At 38.7% G+C, this 16,236-nt stretch overlaps 1 protein-coding gene across 1 annotated transcript in view; it reads right to left on the minus strand.

Moving 5' to 3' along the window:
- The window catches only part of TRHDE (thyrotropin releasing hormone degrading enzyme), a 196,948-nt gene that overhangs the window by 55,930 nt on the left and 124,782 nt on the right, over positions 1-16,236 (minus strand). Inside the window, exons 8-9 of the mRNA XM_029963508.1 lie at positions 13,331-13,396; positions 10,920-11,104 (exon numbers count right to left, since the gene is read on the minus strand). Coding sequence (XP_029819368.1) covers positions 10,920-11,104; positions 13,331-13,396 — 251 coding nt within the window. The remainder of the gene's footprint in view (positions 1-10,919; positions 11,105-13,330; positions 13,397-16,236) is intronic.

The following is a 16,236-nucleotide window of genomic DNA, read 5'->3' on the forward strand; positions in this document are numbered from 1 at the left end:
GGATCAGGAAGAACAACATCAAGTAACTGAGATCCACTAAACACAGCTTGAGGTATTCACTGGTCATCTGCATATGCCCAGTGTGATCTTAATTCCTGTGTTCAGAGTAAGAACAAGAAGTTTAGTACAAACAACAATGAGAAACAGGTGAATAACACTGGTAAGGTAACTGATTAAGTTGGATTCCCTAAAAGGGGGATGAAAGAGCACACAACAGCAGACTTTTTCATCAAGTTACATATCACAGTTAGCCAACTTGAATTCAGAAAGGACAGTACATAGTAACTGGAAAAGGCCTGCTGGTGTCTGAATCAGACAGGACTTTCATGAGTCCTGCAGACAGAGAATTTCTGGCTGCAGCATTGTATGCAGTGCAGAAATGAAACAGTGGGGCACAGTAAGTGTGACACACAGTACATTAATTGTAGGATGCATATCAAAGGTTTGCTGGACTTAAGTAAAATGAGGAAAGGAAATAGTGCTAACATTGGGATCCTGGGGCTACAATGGTACTGTCCTCACCCAAGACTAACACATAGGAGTCCTAAGACTAACAGATGAGTCAACAATAAAAAGGTAAGCTAAGGCAAAAAAAAAGGGACAGAGAAGTTAACAACACTGACTACATGACCAACCAGAAAAAGATGGTAAGAAAAAGGTGGAAGTGCTTACTCTAAGATCATTCTGCACTGTGCTGCGCAGAGAAGTTTCTTGCCCCTTTACAAAACTTTGGTGGACTTTGATGGGGTCTGTGAATTAAGGACAGTGTTCCAGTATAATCTTTAAGAAGTTGTATCTGCCTGTAATATAGACTGTAATTTTTTTCATCCAGGGGTCCAGACATAATTAACTTAGTGTGCAACGTAATACACAGTATTGTGTAAGCAGATAACAAAATTCCAAATGAGGAACATGTTACTTAAAAATTAGCAGTCTTCATGTTACCTTCTATACCAAATACTGCCAAAACCTAACTGAGCTTTTAGTATCAGTTCTGCTCTTCTTTCTCACTAATGCCTCTCCTATGGAGGAATTCAATTTTTTAGTCAGACCAATCTACCAACCAAAACAACCCAATGGGGTCAGATCTTGATAGGTGCTGCCAGGCAGAGAACGGCTTCACCATCTGATAGATCTGAATGGGCTCCACATATGAGGTGTCAGTTTTTTAAGAGTACTTCAAGTTTTTAACAGAAGTGAATTTAACAGATGTCTCATGGATGAACAGAAATCGATTTACAGAGCAGTCTTGCCTCTTAACTACTTGGAGATTTTCAAAGGCTCTGATTGGATGCGCAGTGGAATACAGCTAATATACATTTCAGAGGGAAGCAAAACTCTGGGTTTTGAGAGGTATTTGGAATTGTGAGACTATTATATTTTAAATACAAATTATACTTAGCCGCACACATGGATGAAACTATGGATAATCTTTATAGTTTGGAGAAATATTTAACATTGCATAAGAATGACTAGGAAACATATTTTAGTCTTGAGAGTGAGTTCTGCCTCAGTATAGCTGCTAATTTTATGTATTTGTCTATTACGTATGCTTTCATTTAGAAACCCATATTAAAAAGGCAATCATATTGGTATACTCTAAATGAAGGGCTGACAGCTGCTTCTAAGAACAACGTCTAGGATCCTTCAGGTTTTCTCCTGTATAAGAATATAAATACAAAGATACAGAGGAAAAAGTATTTTCAATGTCAGCATGGTGAAACATATTTTAGAGGCATGTATTTCAATACAATCATTGACACTACAATTCCTTTGTGGTCATAACAGTGATTAACATGTTAACAGCAATGTATTAAAGATGCAGATTTTTTGGTTTTCCTTTACTCTGACATAGTCCTAATTCCTTCTTTACAAGAATCTTTGGAATAATTTTTGACAATAAGCAAATCCTAGAGCTGACAAAAGGAAAAAGGGGGAAAAATTACATTCTCCAAGAGTCTTATGCCAAATATAATGCCTTTACCAATGTAATGACAACACAAATTCCTAAACATAAGAAAAGGATTCAGCGCTGTAACAGGAGTCCTAGCATGAAAGAGCTCAAGTGTGGCTCTGCACTGTGAGTCTGCCTCAAGATGACAGCCTACACAGTCTGTTAGAAAACAGCTGTATGTCTTTGGCATCCTATCTAACTTTGGTCTGGCTGCCTTTTTAATGGTAGACACAAAGTAATTTAAATGAGTAAATTTAAATTAAATTACCCAGTTTGAAAAGAAAAAAATGCATTGTCTGATAATATAATATAATATAATTATAATTATCTGATTACCAAACCTTCTATAAATTTCTGTGTAATATTAGCTTAATATTTCATCCAAAAATAAATTATAAAGCAGGTGGTTATAAATATCATGATGTTTTCTAAAATTGACTCATTTCAGTGCCAGTGCTAGCTGCGTACCTTACTAAATCTAGAAAAATGTTGTGGGCAAAGGACAAATACTACAAATTCTTTGTCAGTACATGCTGTCTCCTTCCTGCCTAACACTACCTTTTTTACAGCAAAACACAAACCACTTCATTTTTTCGAAATTGACAAGCAACCTTCGGTGCTGAATCAAAGATGGATACAAAGAAGCTGGGCTTAAGCAGTTTTAACTGTCTATACCAACAGCTGCCTCTTTACTCTGCAGCAACAGCTCTTAATCTCTCCAGCATCCTCTGTTCCATCTTGCACCAGTGCAAAACATCCTTGCAGAATTGCACACGTGGTGCTGATCATGCAAACCCCATCTCTGTCTTGTCCTTCACCCATGAGCACAGCCCCTTGACTAGAGTGCAGGTGTGAGATTTCTCTGAATGGAACAGAAGGATGCGTTGTCGGCTGAGAAGGGACTGCCCTAGCAGGAATAAGAGTAGCATTTTAGCTATGCTTACAATCCTCCAATATGTTCTCAGAGACTTTGTACTAACCATTTTTCAGCATATTCCAATGTTCAGTTCTGATTTTTCCTCTGAATAATGTAGTTTTAAGCAAAATCAAAACACAATTCCTGTGATTGTTTCTCTTTCCTCAGTAAACTTCCCTAAGAGTTCCCCACCAAAGTATCTCCTCCATAAAATCTAAAATTCTACTATTGAGTTTGAAGGCTCACACAAAGACATAAGGAAAAGAAACCCATTATCAGCAACTTAAAAAAAGCAGATGGAAGAAAACATAAAAAACAGAGCATGTTAGAAGCTTTATCCTCTGATCAACAATGGGGAACTCACATCTCTGACTTCTAAAAGGCCATTTATCCACCCTCATCCCTCCTATAAAACTTGGCTCTGCCAAATGCTGTCTGGGCTTTCCCCAATCTGCTCCTTACCTCACTAAAGCCCCCACCTTAAACATCATTTCCCTTGTACTCCATATTTGCCTGTTCCAATTATACAACTTCAATGCTCCAAATTCCAGCTCATGTCTGCATCCTGCCATGCAGCATTCCCTCTCTTACCCCCTGCTTGTTAAGCAGCTCCCCACCAGCACTGCTGCCCTTATTCTCCTCTTCATCTCCCCACTTCACTCTACATTATAACATAGTTCTGCCCTCAAGTACATGCTTCTTCTCTCAGCATGGAATTGATTTAATTACTGTGAGTTAATTAACTAGTTTGGGTATCTAGGAATTCCTGAGAGTTAGTATTAGCAAATAAGATGAGAAAAGTGACACATTTTGGAGTGATAATAAAATGCAGTAGCAGCTTTTCCCCGTCAGCCTAGCTTCCGTCAGGATACCAGTGCTGCCACTGCACAGGAAGCAATGACACAGTACACCAATTTTGTCTTCTTTAGCATTCTGCAAATTCTGACACTAAAAGTTGCCCACATACTACATGCCAGAGCATCCTGGAAGTTTCACAGTGAGAGAAGTTTCTTGCAAATAGAAGCTGTGAAATAGTTTTGGAAATAAAGCGCTAAATTAGAATTGGCATTTCTGAGATCTTTGCAAGTAGCAAAATCATAATCTTGCTGGAGACACCAGTACAGGAACAGATTTTAAAAGCACTTCCTATTCTGATTTAAAAAAATACGCAACAATCAGAAAAGCCTCTAGAAAATGAAAAGGCAACACAAAAAATAGTACTTTCCACTGGCTTTTACATAAAAAAAAAATCATATTTCAACAAGCAGAGCACAGTACAAGGGCTGGGCTGGCAAACACCAGCACCCAACAGCAAAGGCACTCTTCTGGCACGTGCTGAGGCAGGCAGGCTTCCTCCAGGTCACTCACAGAGGCAGCTCTTGTGCCCACTCCTTTGGAGGAGTAGCACTCTGCACAGCACTGTCCTCTCTCAGGCTGCTGGGGTTAAGGACTGTCCCAATACCCATCAAAGGACAAGATCAATTGGTGTCACAGACCTGGCCTCTGCTCCAGTGCACATGTAAAGAGAAGGAGAGCCCCACGCTTTTCTTCTGCAAGAAAAAGTATTTCCAAGTCCCTGCTTGACTAGCTAAAAAAAATGGTTAAATCAGTATCTGGCAGTGTTCACACACAGTTCTGTGATCCACTAAGGACTCTTGATTTTTTCATCTGATTTCTGTTAATTCCATTTCCCCTGTGTCTAATACACTGTACCTTCCTTTCCTGGAGCCTGTTCCCTTCATCATTATTACAGCTGATACAGAGGCACTGAGGTCAATTCAAATGAACTAGGGTACCACATCTACTCCCTAGGTAGCAACACAAAAGTTGTTTCTGGTACAAATGCTGACACAAGCATAATGTTTCAGGTATAGCAAAGATGAAAGAAAACACTTAGAGGACATGAGAAAATGGAAGATTAGAGGATAGTTCCCAGAGACAGGGAGGTAAATGAGCACTTCTTTTTCTATTTATATTTTGTTAGCCCTCTTTCCTCAGTTTATGGAATAATATTTGTCCATATTATGGTCCTTTTTTATTACATAATTAATACTACATATGCTACATTAATCCACAATTGCTCTAAGAACATCTCATAGATACTAATCAGCATTCCCCTTGTGCTCCTAACATTTTGTTTTGTATTTAACCAGCTCCTTAGCTGATAAGTGGACAGAGTAAGTTCCCCATCACTGCTCAAGTGACAACATCCTACAACTGAATAAGAATACACATGGTGATATCCAAACACAGCTATGCTTTTACTATGCAAATAATTATCAGTAAAGGGGACAAGCACAGCCCTTTTTCTGCAAAGCCTGAATAAATAAATGAACTTTGTGTAGGAATTCAGAAGAGACCTGAATGGAAATAAATTCTGAAGTTAATCATTCATCTTGAAGTGGAGTGCCTGCTGAGCAGCTCTGCCATCCATTGTAAAGTCTTTCAGCTGTCATAATTACTACACAGTGTTAGGCCCATGAGCCTGTACAGCTCTAGTTTTGATGGTCATGTTCCTGGCTTGCACCATTTGACTGAATTTTCCCTGGTTCCAGTACATGGAGAAAGGCACAGAGGATTACTACATCACAGCACACATGAATATCCTGTTCATATCCCAATTTGTACATCTTCCTTTTTTCTCTTTCCTCACAGCTAGCTGTGTTCAACACCCAGCAAGACACTTCCCTTTAGGATATTATCATGAACAAGCAAAGATTAGCTATGGAAAATGCATGCATGATAAGAAGACTGTATAAATGAATATTATCCCAGCAACATTAACTTAATTATTTTGATAATATTAGAAAGGTTATTTCTCCACTTTTGAAGATACAAACTCTATATATTTTTAAAAGGCAAAACATACCCACAAGCAGAAAGCTTTGGTCTGCTCTTCAATTGAGTATATAAAAGGTTTATGGATTTCATCAAAACTGGTTAGTTTATTGCCTAGACCACAGATTATTTTTCATAAAATTTCTTGTCATATCTGTGAGCCATTCTTGTAATGATGGATGAGACTAGTGCCTCAAAATCATCATTTTCTGTCAGCAGGGAAACCCAGTGAACCCTGTCAGATGTAATATCACCTTCTCCCCTGTAGCCTTATAATGTAAGAGCATAATCCATTCTCACAGAGGTATACAGGAGTCCAGGACCACTTAAATAAAGGATTTTTATATGGAGGTAGAATATGAATTATACAGTTATTATAGGAGTTTTAAAGTTTTGCTTGGATAAGTTGAAATTTCTACTGAAGCATTGTACCAACCATACGCTTTGACATTCAAATCAAGGCTGGTGATTTTGGCCATTCTAAGGAATGACATTTCTAGAAACAGTGTCTGTCAGTGTTAGTTTTATTTTCTCATAAAATGAGAACTATGGATGTGACCACGTAAGTGTCAAGCAAAATCTGTGTTCAGTTTGCAAAGAAGTGAAATTGTATACCTTCTATAATTTCAGGCCAAATATTAGAGTTTAGCATGCCCTACAGTCGATTCTATGTACAGAGTTAAATCACAGTTTATATATGTATGGTTGTTGAAACACATTTTTTTGCAGGTATAAAGACATGGAGCCCAAATATACATGAGACTGGAAAATCAACTATATGTAATCATTCTCTTCTGTAGAAGAATTAAAGATACTTACAATAATAGACTAGGTAGGCATCAACCACCGCCAAAGGTATCAACGACTTTTACTTTTACCATTTATCACTTAAAAAATCTGCTTGCCATTTCTGTATTCCTCTATATGGTTTCAGAGAGAAAAATTACATATGCAGCTTCACTTCCATTTTTAACAGTTAATTGCTGCATAAATACACAGCATAAAGAAAAGCACAGACATTTTATAAAACTAGAATGGTTCTGAAATACTTGGTTGACTATTTACATTTCTTATGCAGTAGATACATCTGAAAGACCTACTCTAAAGTGACTCTTTCTATAGTAAGGTAAAGTTAAATTTGCCTAGAGAGTATCTGAACCAGAAATTTAAACTCCTCATCATTTTGAAGGCAATAGAATTGACATTTATTGCTCTGCCATACCAAACTACAGCCCCACCTCTGGACTATATGGCAGATGGATGCTTTAAGAGCCTTCCCTGGAGCCTTCCAGTGCAAACCGTATTGTCTGTTTAGATGACAAACTCCTGGAAAAGCCTGGACTGTACATTTTTCTGTGTTTTGTGCAGCTCTACTCTTTATGGTGTTTAAAATGATCATCAAAATTTATCCACAGTTAAACTACCCTAAGGAAGCCAATGTTGCCTGCCCTGCAAGACCATGACCTCAAATGTGGCATAAACAATATTTGCTCCCCATTATTTATAGTGCCTACTATGGCTCTCCAGGAAGCCACATGTATAACACCTAAATTCATAGGTCATTCAGGGGAAATAAGTACCAACTTTATTGGACTGTGAATGAGGCCACTGATACGTAACACCTCCAAAGACTGCATGTTGATGAGATATATAGATATACAGACAGATAGATATATCTCATCATCAAACATCAGTAAACCCACTAGTGCTTAATGTCCCTCAATGTGCTCTTTCCATTCCAGTTATCACTCCTCTTGGTGTACCTTTAGAAAAGCTGTATCATGTCATACAAAGCTCAGCTCTTTCGATGTTAAAAACCAAGGTAGAGTAATGCATCATGAATTATCAAATGGCCACACAGTAATGTGATTTTCCCTGTCTACTGCTTTCACAGTAACTGAAGCAATAGTGACTTCTACAGTGGGGGGAAAAAAAACATATCACACAAAAAAGCCCCTGAAAAATATCTAGGTCATTGCTGGCTAAAAGATTAAGTTTATTTTCAGTATGTCAGTCTTGCTTTTTACTTAATATGTTGATATGAAAGGACATAAATGACACAGAGCCATTGCACATATCTAGCCACATGTTCCTGTGGACAGTGCACGAACAAATTGCATGGTCAGTTTTATAACACTCCAGGCACCGATTTATAACTATGTCATAAGACTTTACTGTAAGTTGATGGATGTTTTTTGAAAGGTGAATGGCATAGGTAAGTTTCACCTTTTGCTAAATGTATATGGTTCCTGTTCTTTTGTATTTATACTTACATAATATGACTTTCAAATAACTTCAACTGGGAAGCGGCAAATTAACTTTGTCTTCTAACTGGCTGGAGTAAACAATTCATCTGTAGAGCTTTCCTTGGGCAAGGGCCTTCTCATTTGTGGTTAAAAGGACAAGGAAGCACAGAAAAAAAACAAATCCAAAGAAGGAAAAGAAGGGCAAAGAGACTTGCCAAAGGAGATACACATATGTACTGTACTGCCTGTTAGGACACTAAATTCCTGGCAGGGCTCATGTTGGTATCTTTCTTCATGCTTTCTATAGCACTAAATCTTATTTCCAATATTTAGAAATAATAATTGTGACAAAATCTGTGGACAAAATCTCCTAAGAAACCCAGCAGAACTGGTCCTGCTGGTGTAGAATAATACTGTTCCACATATCACAAGATACAGTTTAAATTATGAATTAATGTCACGTATGAAAATAAAACTAAATCTAATTCTCACTTGTACTGAGTTAGCATGGCAAGGTTTTGGTAGCAGGGGTGTTACGGGGTGGTTTCTGTGAGAAGCTGCCAGAAGCTTCCCCCATGTTCAACAGAGCCAGTGCCAGCCAGCTCTGCCAGATCAACCCAGTGCTGGTCAAGGTCAAGCACATAAGTGACCAGTGGTAGTGCTTCTGGGGTAACATGGGCAAAATACTGCTGGGAAAGAGCAGTTGAAGAAAAGAGAATATGTGAGAGGAACAGGCCTGCAGACATTGAGGTCAGTGGAGGAGTGGGAGGAGGTGCTCCAGGTGCCAGAGCAGAGATTCCCCTGCAGTCCATGGTGCAGACCATGGTGAGACAGCTGTGCCCCTGCAGCCCATGGAGGTCCACAGTGGAGCACAGATCCACCTGCATCCTGTAGGGGACCCCACACTGGAGCAGGTGGGTGCCCAAAGGAGATTGTGACCTCATGGGAAGCTCAGGATGGAGTAGGCTCCTGGCAGGACCTGTGGCCCCCCTGGAGAAAGGACCCCATGCTGGACCAGGTTTGCTGACAGGACTTGTGACTCCACAGGGGATCCATGCTGCAGTAGTGTGATCCTGAAGGACTGCATCCTGTGAGAGGAATCCATGCTGGATCAGTTTGTGAAGAACTGCAGCTCATGGGAATGCTTCATATTGGAGAAGTTCATGGAGGACTGTCTCCCATGAGAGGGACCCCATGCTGAAGCAGGGGAAGAGTGTCACAAGCCCTCCACTTGAGGAGGAAGGAGCAGCAGAGACAATGAGTGATGAACTGACTGCAGGCCCCATTCCCATTACCCTGCATTTCTGGGGTAAGGAGGTAGAGAAAATCAGAAGTGAAGTTAAGCCTGGAAAGAGGAAGGGTTGGGGGAAGGTATTTTAAGATTTCATTGTATCTATACGGTACCCTTCTCTGATTTGATTGGCAATAATTTTACTTTTTTTTCCCCCAAGTCAAGTCTGTTTTGCCTGTAACAATAACTGGTGAGTGATCTCTCCCTGTGCTTATCTCGATCTATGAGTCTTTCTCAGCTCAGCTGAGAAGGGGAGTGATAGAGCAGCTTTGGTGGGCACTTGGCATCCAGCCAGGTCAACCCACCACATCACTCCTGATATCATTTACACACCCAGTAGTCTTTACACATGAAATACAGCAGAAGTTATTTCAATCAATACTGAATACCTAGAAAATCTATTTAAGAAAGTCTCTGCAATACTTAAAAGGCTTAACATATCTGTTTTAGTCAATCAAAAAACTAATAATCTTTGTTCTTCTGAGTAGCAAAATTCACTCACATTACATTACGCATATATACACTTGGACAAAAGAAATTCTCAGGTGAATAAGGGAGAATCTCTCTCCTGCTGCACTGAACAGTGAGTCATGAACACTTCCAACACTCCACCTTCAGGTTTTTTTATCTCTTTTTCAAAAAGGAAATCATTTCAGCCCAGAACTTAAACAGATGTTTAATACCCTCTTAGTTTGCTCCAATACAGCCAGAAAAACAACTGTTTATTCTGTGTCATGTTTGAGTTCCATAATATTCATGTTCTAGAAAAGGATAATGAACTTCTAAACACCTTCCAATAAATGTAACTATAATTTTAGGCCTTCCTCAACAGGAATATTCTACAAGCTCCAGACACGTCAACCAAAATTTCACATTAAATTTTAATAATTTAAATCTACTGGACAAACAGAGTATTTCAGGTTGACAGTGTGTCCTCTTTCCCACCAACATGAACAGGTCAACACAGAAACTTCAAAGGCTATCTTGCAATTCTCTATCATAAGCTCTATATTCTCGGCCTTAAAATATGGTGCCAAAACTGCTTTAAAGAATGAGGATTCTCCAGGATCAGCCAGGAATGTCAGTTTGTCTCTGGAATGAAGGAAGTGTGTGGAGTCAGCTGGGAGCAGGAAAAAACCAATATAAGTGGAAAAAGGGTAGAGGCAGAGATGCCAATTTCAGCCAGTGTTACAGTTCCCATAGGACCAGTTCAACTGGCTTCAAAAATGAAACCACTAGAACCCCCTGCCTTGCACAGAGGTCCAGTTCAGCTCCTGACTGTTTCCCAAGTCAAGCAAAGTGTGTATCTGACACGCATTTACGTCTGCCTAATCAATGTATTAGCATGGAGAGGTCCACTCCAAACAATTTCTTAAAAAGAAGTATCAGACCTTACAACCACATTCCAAATTACTTCATGGAGTGTGACAAAATCAAAAGAAAAGGAGAGGAAACAGATGTGTGATGAAAGACACTGTCACAGAGAACTGTCAGGATGCAAACGGGAAATTTTTTTCAATTCTTTTAACTAGCCTCAACTTTACAGTTCAAACAGAAGGGTCACCACATGCTATTGATACCAAGCAAAGCTCAGATTTCTAAAGGGCCATCTTCACATAAAGCACTTACTTAAACTATTACAGCTTCTTGAAAGATATTGAGAAATATAAGTACCTGTTGTCTCCACGAGAAGGATCCTTGGGTTTAGCATCACTATCATAAACAAAACGCTCTTGGGAGATGACTATGATGTCTGTAGTTTCATTTCCCAAGATAGTGATAACAGGATAACCCATCTGTAGTGTCCATTGATCCATTACTTCTTGGATATTTACCGATTTTCCAACCCTTTTTAAAGCCTTGAAGGAAAAAGAAAAGTTTCAATACATTGAAACAGTATCATCACCCAACACGTAAAATTTTTATTTTTTTTTTTGGTCATGGAGATCATAACTAGTTTGGGAGATTGAAATAACCATCACATGTGTGTGCAAGACACACATGCACGTTTACACCCAATACACACGCTACATAACTGAACCAAAAGCCTCTGTACTTCTTAAAGATAAATGTTGAGTAATCTTAACAGAGAGGAGAGTGACAGTCAGAAAATCATGTTTCCCACATCACTCAGGCACCTGCTTTACAGGATTTTAACAACAGCCACAGAAATACTGGGTGGCTGTCTCCAAAATATATTCTTGACCAGCTAAGGTTAAAAAAGTGTTAGTTGATCTAGGGCACCTCCAACAAGGCACATTTGAAGGGCTCTAAATTAACAGAGCTCCTCTGCTCTGAAAATCAGATGACTAGTTATTTGAAAATATTGTCCCTTATGTCCAAAGTGAGGCTATGTATTCCAAGATAACCCCTGCTGCTTCATAAACTGCACCTGTCATAACACATGGAGGATTAATGTGTTCATATTTGATTCCATATGTCAATAAAAATGCTGTTTCAGCTGAAATACAAAGAGATACTACCAAGTCTCATGGGAGAGACTTGGCATGAGGAGAATGACAGGTATCATTTGTTCTTCAGTGACGGAAATGTTCCTAGCTGTCAAACACAGTCCGAGATCACAGACCAAGCAACCTCTGATGAATACAAGCAGAAGACGTCTTCAGAACTGAAGCTGCAATTGGAACAAAGTGGCTGACAACAAATGGATTTACAGCTCAGGCAAACAGAATTAGCTGTAACAATAGATATGAGCATATGGTATAGCCATAGTGGTTACGGACCAAAATACGGTCTCATTTTTGTTCTACTTTATTAGTTGTGTGTTCTGCGGTTCTCTCAAGACTACATACATCCCTCTGACCTTCCATCACCCAGAACTGCCCCAAAGGCTTTAACAGAGAAAAGGACCAGGTGAGAAGCAAGAAAGACTTTTGCAGTGGCATTCAGCTTCAGATTAAGACACAGATTTAAAAGCCTGACTGTATATTACATGCCTCAATTCATTAGCAGTCAGTACAGACATAGGACTTGGTTCAGTTGCCCACATGTATGTCGTTAATGTCATTTGACCTTTACCTGCCACTTCAGAAGAGCACAGATTTCTCCATATATCATATAGCATAATTTAACAATTATGTTAAATCTATTAGACACACCTTAACGTCTTGAACATCCTACTGCACCTATTCTGGCCCTAGCTGCCTATATTTGAGCAACTATCTCAAGTCCCTAGTCAACAGTCAGAAGTTCAGGCTCTTTATAAAATAATCATATAAGGGCTAGTCAACTGAATTGCTCTCTATGCTGTGCTGACTATATTGACTAGATTTCTGGGACTCTAGTTGTTCCTATTCACCAAGTATCAAATGACATGTCCTAAAATACTCAACACATTCTTTCAGAACTGGTGTAACCTGTAATGGACATGCTTATATCATGTGGCAGCTGGAAGTCAGGCAGGATAAACTAAGGTAAACACTATTATAAGTCTATGAATGGGCAACTCAAGACTCACTCAGAACAAGTGGACCTTGGACACCTAGCTTACATATACATACCTGCTTGTCTAGATAAATGCAGATGTCTTGACCTCCAGCTGAAATCTAGCTTTGATGTCAATAGTTACAACTAGATTGCCATGTTCTGTATGGCTTGGGCTGGTACTTATGCCAAAACTCTCTGACTGTACCAGCTCAGATTAGCCATGTAGGGAAGAAATTCAGGCATGCTTGGCTCACTTTATGAAACTTATACTCTTTCCTTATAAATCCCCAGACCAGGTTCTAGAAACACAAGCCAAGTCTTTTACAGCGTATGGGCCTCAGCATGCTGCCACTGAAGTCAATGACAGCAGATTCTATGAAGTATCTTTCACTACACATCAGTGACATCGCACATGCAAAAAATATATTCTAAAATAACAAAGAACAGAAATGCTGAAAAAAAACCATATTTTAATATTGCTACTAGGCTAACTCAAATGGAATTTCTTGACATCAATTTTTGTATTTATTCTGGGGTTTGAAGATCTCAATATTCACTATTCTCTTCTAACCTCACCAAGAAAAGTAGCACAGTAAATTCCTGCTTATCCCTTAGGGCAATAGATTAAAGCATTTTACCTTTGACAATGTGTTCCAGAGATCATTTCTGGCTGCATTGCCATACTTGTGAATGGTTAAATAGTCCTACAGAAATAAAATAAAATACAAAGCAGTATTACTATACACAAGTCAAACAGCTAGAGCTGTGAATCACTGCTATTAGAAGTTAAATCCCATCAATGTTTGCATTTGTTAGAAATCTAGAAATATACAATATGTTCATCCTAAGGGAATAAATAAACAGTTTCTTAAGCTAGTTTGCAATGCAAAAATTGTTGCTAAAAATTTCATTTACAATATTCAATGTTCTTTTCTGTGTAGTCAATCTATAAACAATATTTTGAATATATATTTAAGATAGATGTCTAATCTTAGAAGGGATTCCTAGGTAATTCTCAGCAATGAAAGGAAAAGCTGCTGAAACCCAGTTCCAATTGCCATTTTAGCAGGTGATTCTGCATCTAGTGTCAAAAATTTACTCACTCAGATAACTGTTGGATTCATTACAAAAGATTTAACTGAAAACAGCCTATCTATCTGACTTACAAACTCCTATCTAGGGAGATCCTGGTCCTTAAATGTCAAAATACACCATACTGGCAACTGGGACTTTAACAGGTTATCACAAAGACTCACCATGCCAAGGAGCAGTGGAGGACAGGTGACAGGAACCCAACTCAGTGTTGAGCACAGATACCTACATGTGTGTTTTCACTCCATACATGACAGAATCTGAGGAGGGTATAAACTGAACGCTTCCACTTATTCCACCACAGTTTCAATAACTGAGGGCCCATTCTTCTCCCATAACAACCAGAAAGATAATTCCTGAAAAGCTTCCATCATATTAAAGTAACTTCCCAAATTAATAGTTTAAGCGTATGACCAGCTTAGGTCTAGGTCTTTCAGACATAAAACACTTCCTATATTAAATGACTTCTCAAGAGACAACACTGTTTTTTCCCACTATCCTATGTCTCTAGACAACAGTTCATTTAGTTACAGTAGTGAAATTTAGCAGTGATTATTTGAATAACATACATTTCAAGCATTTTGATCAGAAGAATTAAGTGCAGAAACACATCAGAGGTTGTAAATCAATTGATTCTCCTGCATTTGAATTTCTACCATCTTCACTTTACAAGCCCTAGAAGACAAACCCTAATTTAAAGCACAATGATAAAACTGGGACAAATCTGCTGACTGTGTTATCTGTGCTTTGTGTGAAGTAAGATATTTTGGGAATAATTAGTATTTGGAAAACAAATTTTCTGATACACAAATTGTAGCACCTGTGACAGATTTAGCTTTTGTCAGCCAACTCATAGTAAGACAAGCAGCAACTCCCATTTAATCACAAACTAGGAAGGCTAAACGAGAACACTGGCTCTGTAAATGCAGCGCTGAGCCTTAACAATGTCATGAGACTAACTCAGAAAAAAGACAGTATTATATAGTCTGCATCTATAGCGCTCAGTGCTTCCATTTTGTCTAAAAATACAGAATCACTTAAGGCACAGTGAAATATTTAATAACTTCCAAAGCTAAAGAAGTTGAATTGCAAATTAGAAAGCTAAAATAGGAATAAACAAAAGTGGGACAAGGTAAATAAATAACAACAAATATACAATCTGCATTCTAAGCAGTACAAGAAAATGCTGCATATATTGTTCCGTCTGAGAGATGCTTTCAGAATTGTTGCAGAGCAAAATAAAATGGGTAGAACACTTGAGGGCTCCAAGTTTACCGATCTACCATTGGACATTTTATTTGATTTTTGCATTTTGCTTTCAGGAAGACAGCAAAGAAACTAAATACTTCCGTCCTTTTCTCTTGGGTTTTGTTTAGATCGGTTTTTTTCCTCCCAATACACAGATTGGGAGGTTTAAATGTGGCTTGTCAGTCAGTTAAAAATTTATTATCCTCCAATCTAACATGTTTATCTCACAAAGGAAAACAAAAGGAATCCTAACCTTTACAATGAAATAAGAAAATACAATGAGAAACACAACATCCAAGTCCAGTCCTGGTACCATACAGGTAATCACCAATTTTTTCATTATTTTATGAAAATTTCATCAAGACCTTAAATATAGCACCAAACTAGGACTGCTATCAAAAGCATACTACACAAAAAACAGTCCTAAGTGACACAGGCTTTCAGTAGTAAATCTACAATGCAATCCCAAATCTTAGTGCACTTTCTACAGGCACAACAGCAAAAGGCTTCTGAAGCAGGGCCCATGAAAAACCCTCATATATCCTGTTTTCAACAATAAGCAGTAGTAGGCACCTGGAAAGGGTATAAAACTGGAAAAGCATACAGCGGAATGCTCTTCCATCATTCAGCACTTCATGGCACAAGAAGTCCTGAGCAGATTAGTATCCTTGTATTTAATAGTTATCTTCCGTGAATTTGGCTGGTTGCCTTCTGAACCTATATAAGTGTTTAGCACTTGCAACATCTTACAAAAAAGCATTTCCCACTTTGGTGATCTGTTGTGTCAAGGTTCCTCTTTCAAACACCTGCCCGTCTGCTGGTTTTATCTGCTGCTTCCTAGTTCTGGCACTAAAAGACATAGTGCATTATTGTTCCCTACTTCACTCAACACAAGCCATCCATGCTTTTACAAATCTGTATTGAATGTGTCTCCCTCAGAGAGCATGGTTTTATACTGAACGCTGCCAGATCCAACCTCCTCCAGCTCTGCTGCGAAGTTCCACTTTGTTACCACCTCCCCAGCTGCTGACTCCAAAGATAGCTAGGGTCTCTATGATCCAGCCTGAACTTTCATTACCAGATTATCAACCTCTCTTGAAGTATCTTCCATGGACAGCACTAGACTTAAAAAAGAAGATAAAAGGCTTACATGTATCAGCATCCAATACATGTCAGGAAGTAGGAGCCAAAGATGTGTACACAC

The sequence above is a fragment of the Manacus vitellinus genome, unplaced genomic scaffold (assembly GCF_001715985.3).
Source record: "Manacus vitellinus isolate BGI_N305 unplaced genomic scaffold, ASM171598v3 scaffold_5_pilon, whole genome shotgun sequence".
NCBI classification, from domain to species: Eukaryota; Metazoa; Chordata; class Aves; order Passeriformes; family Pipridae; genus Manacus; species Manacus vitellinus.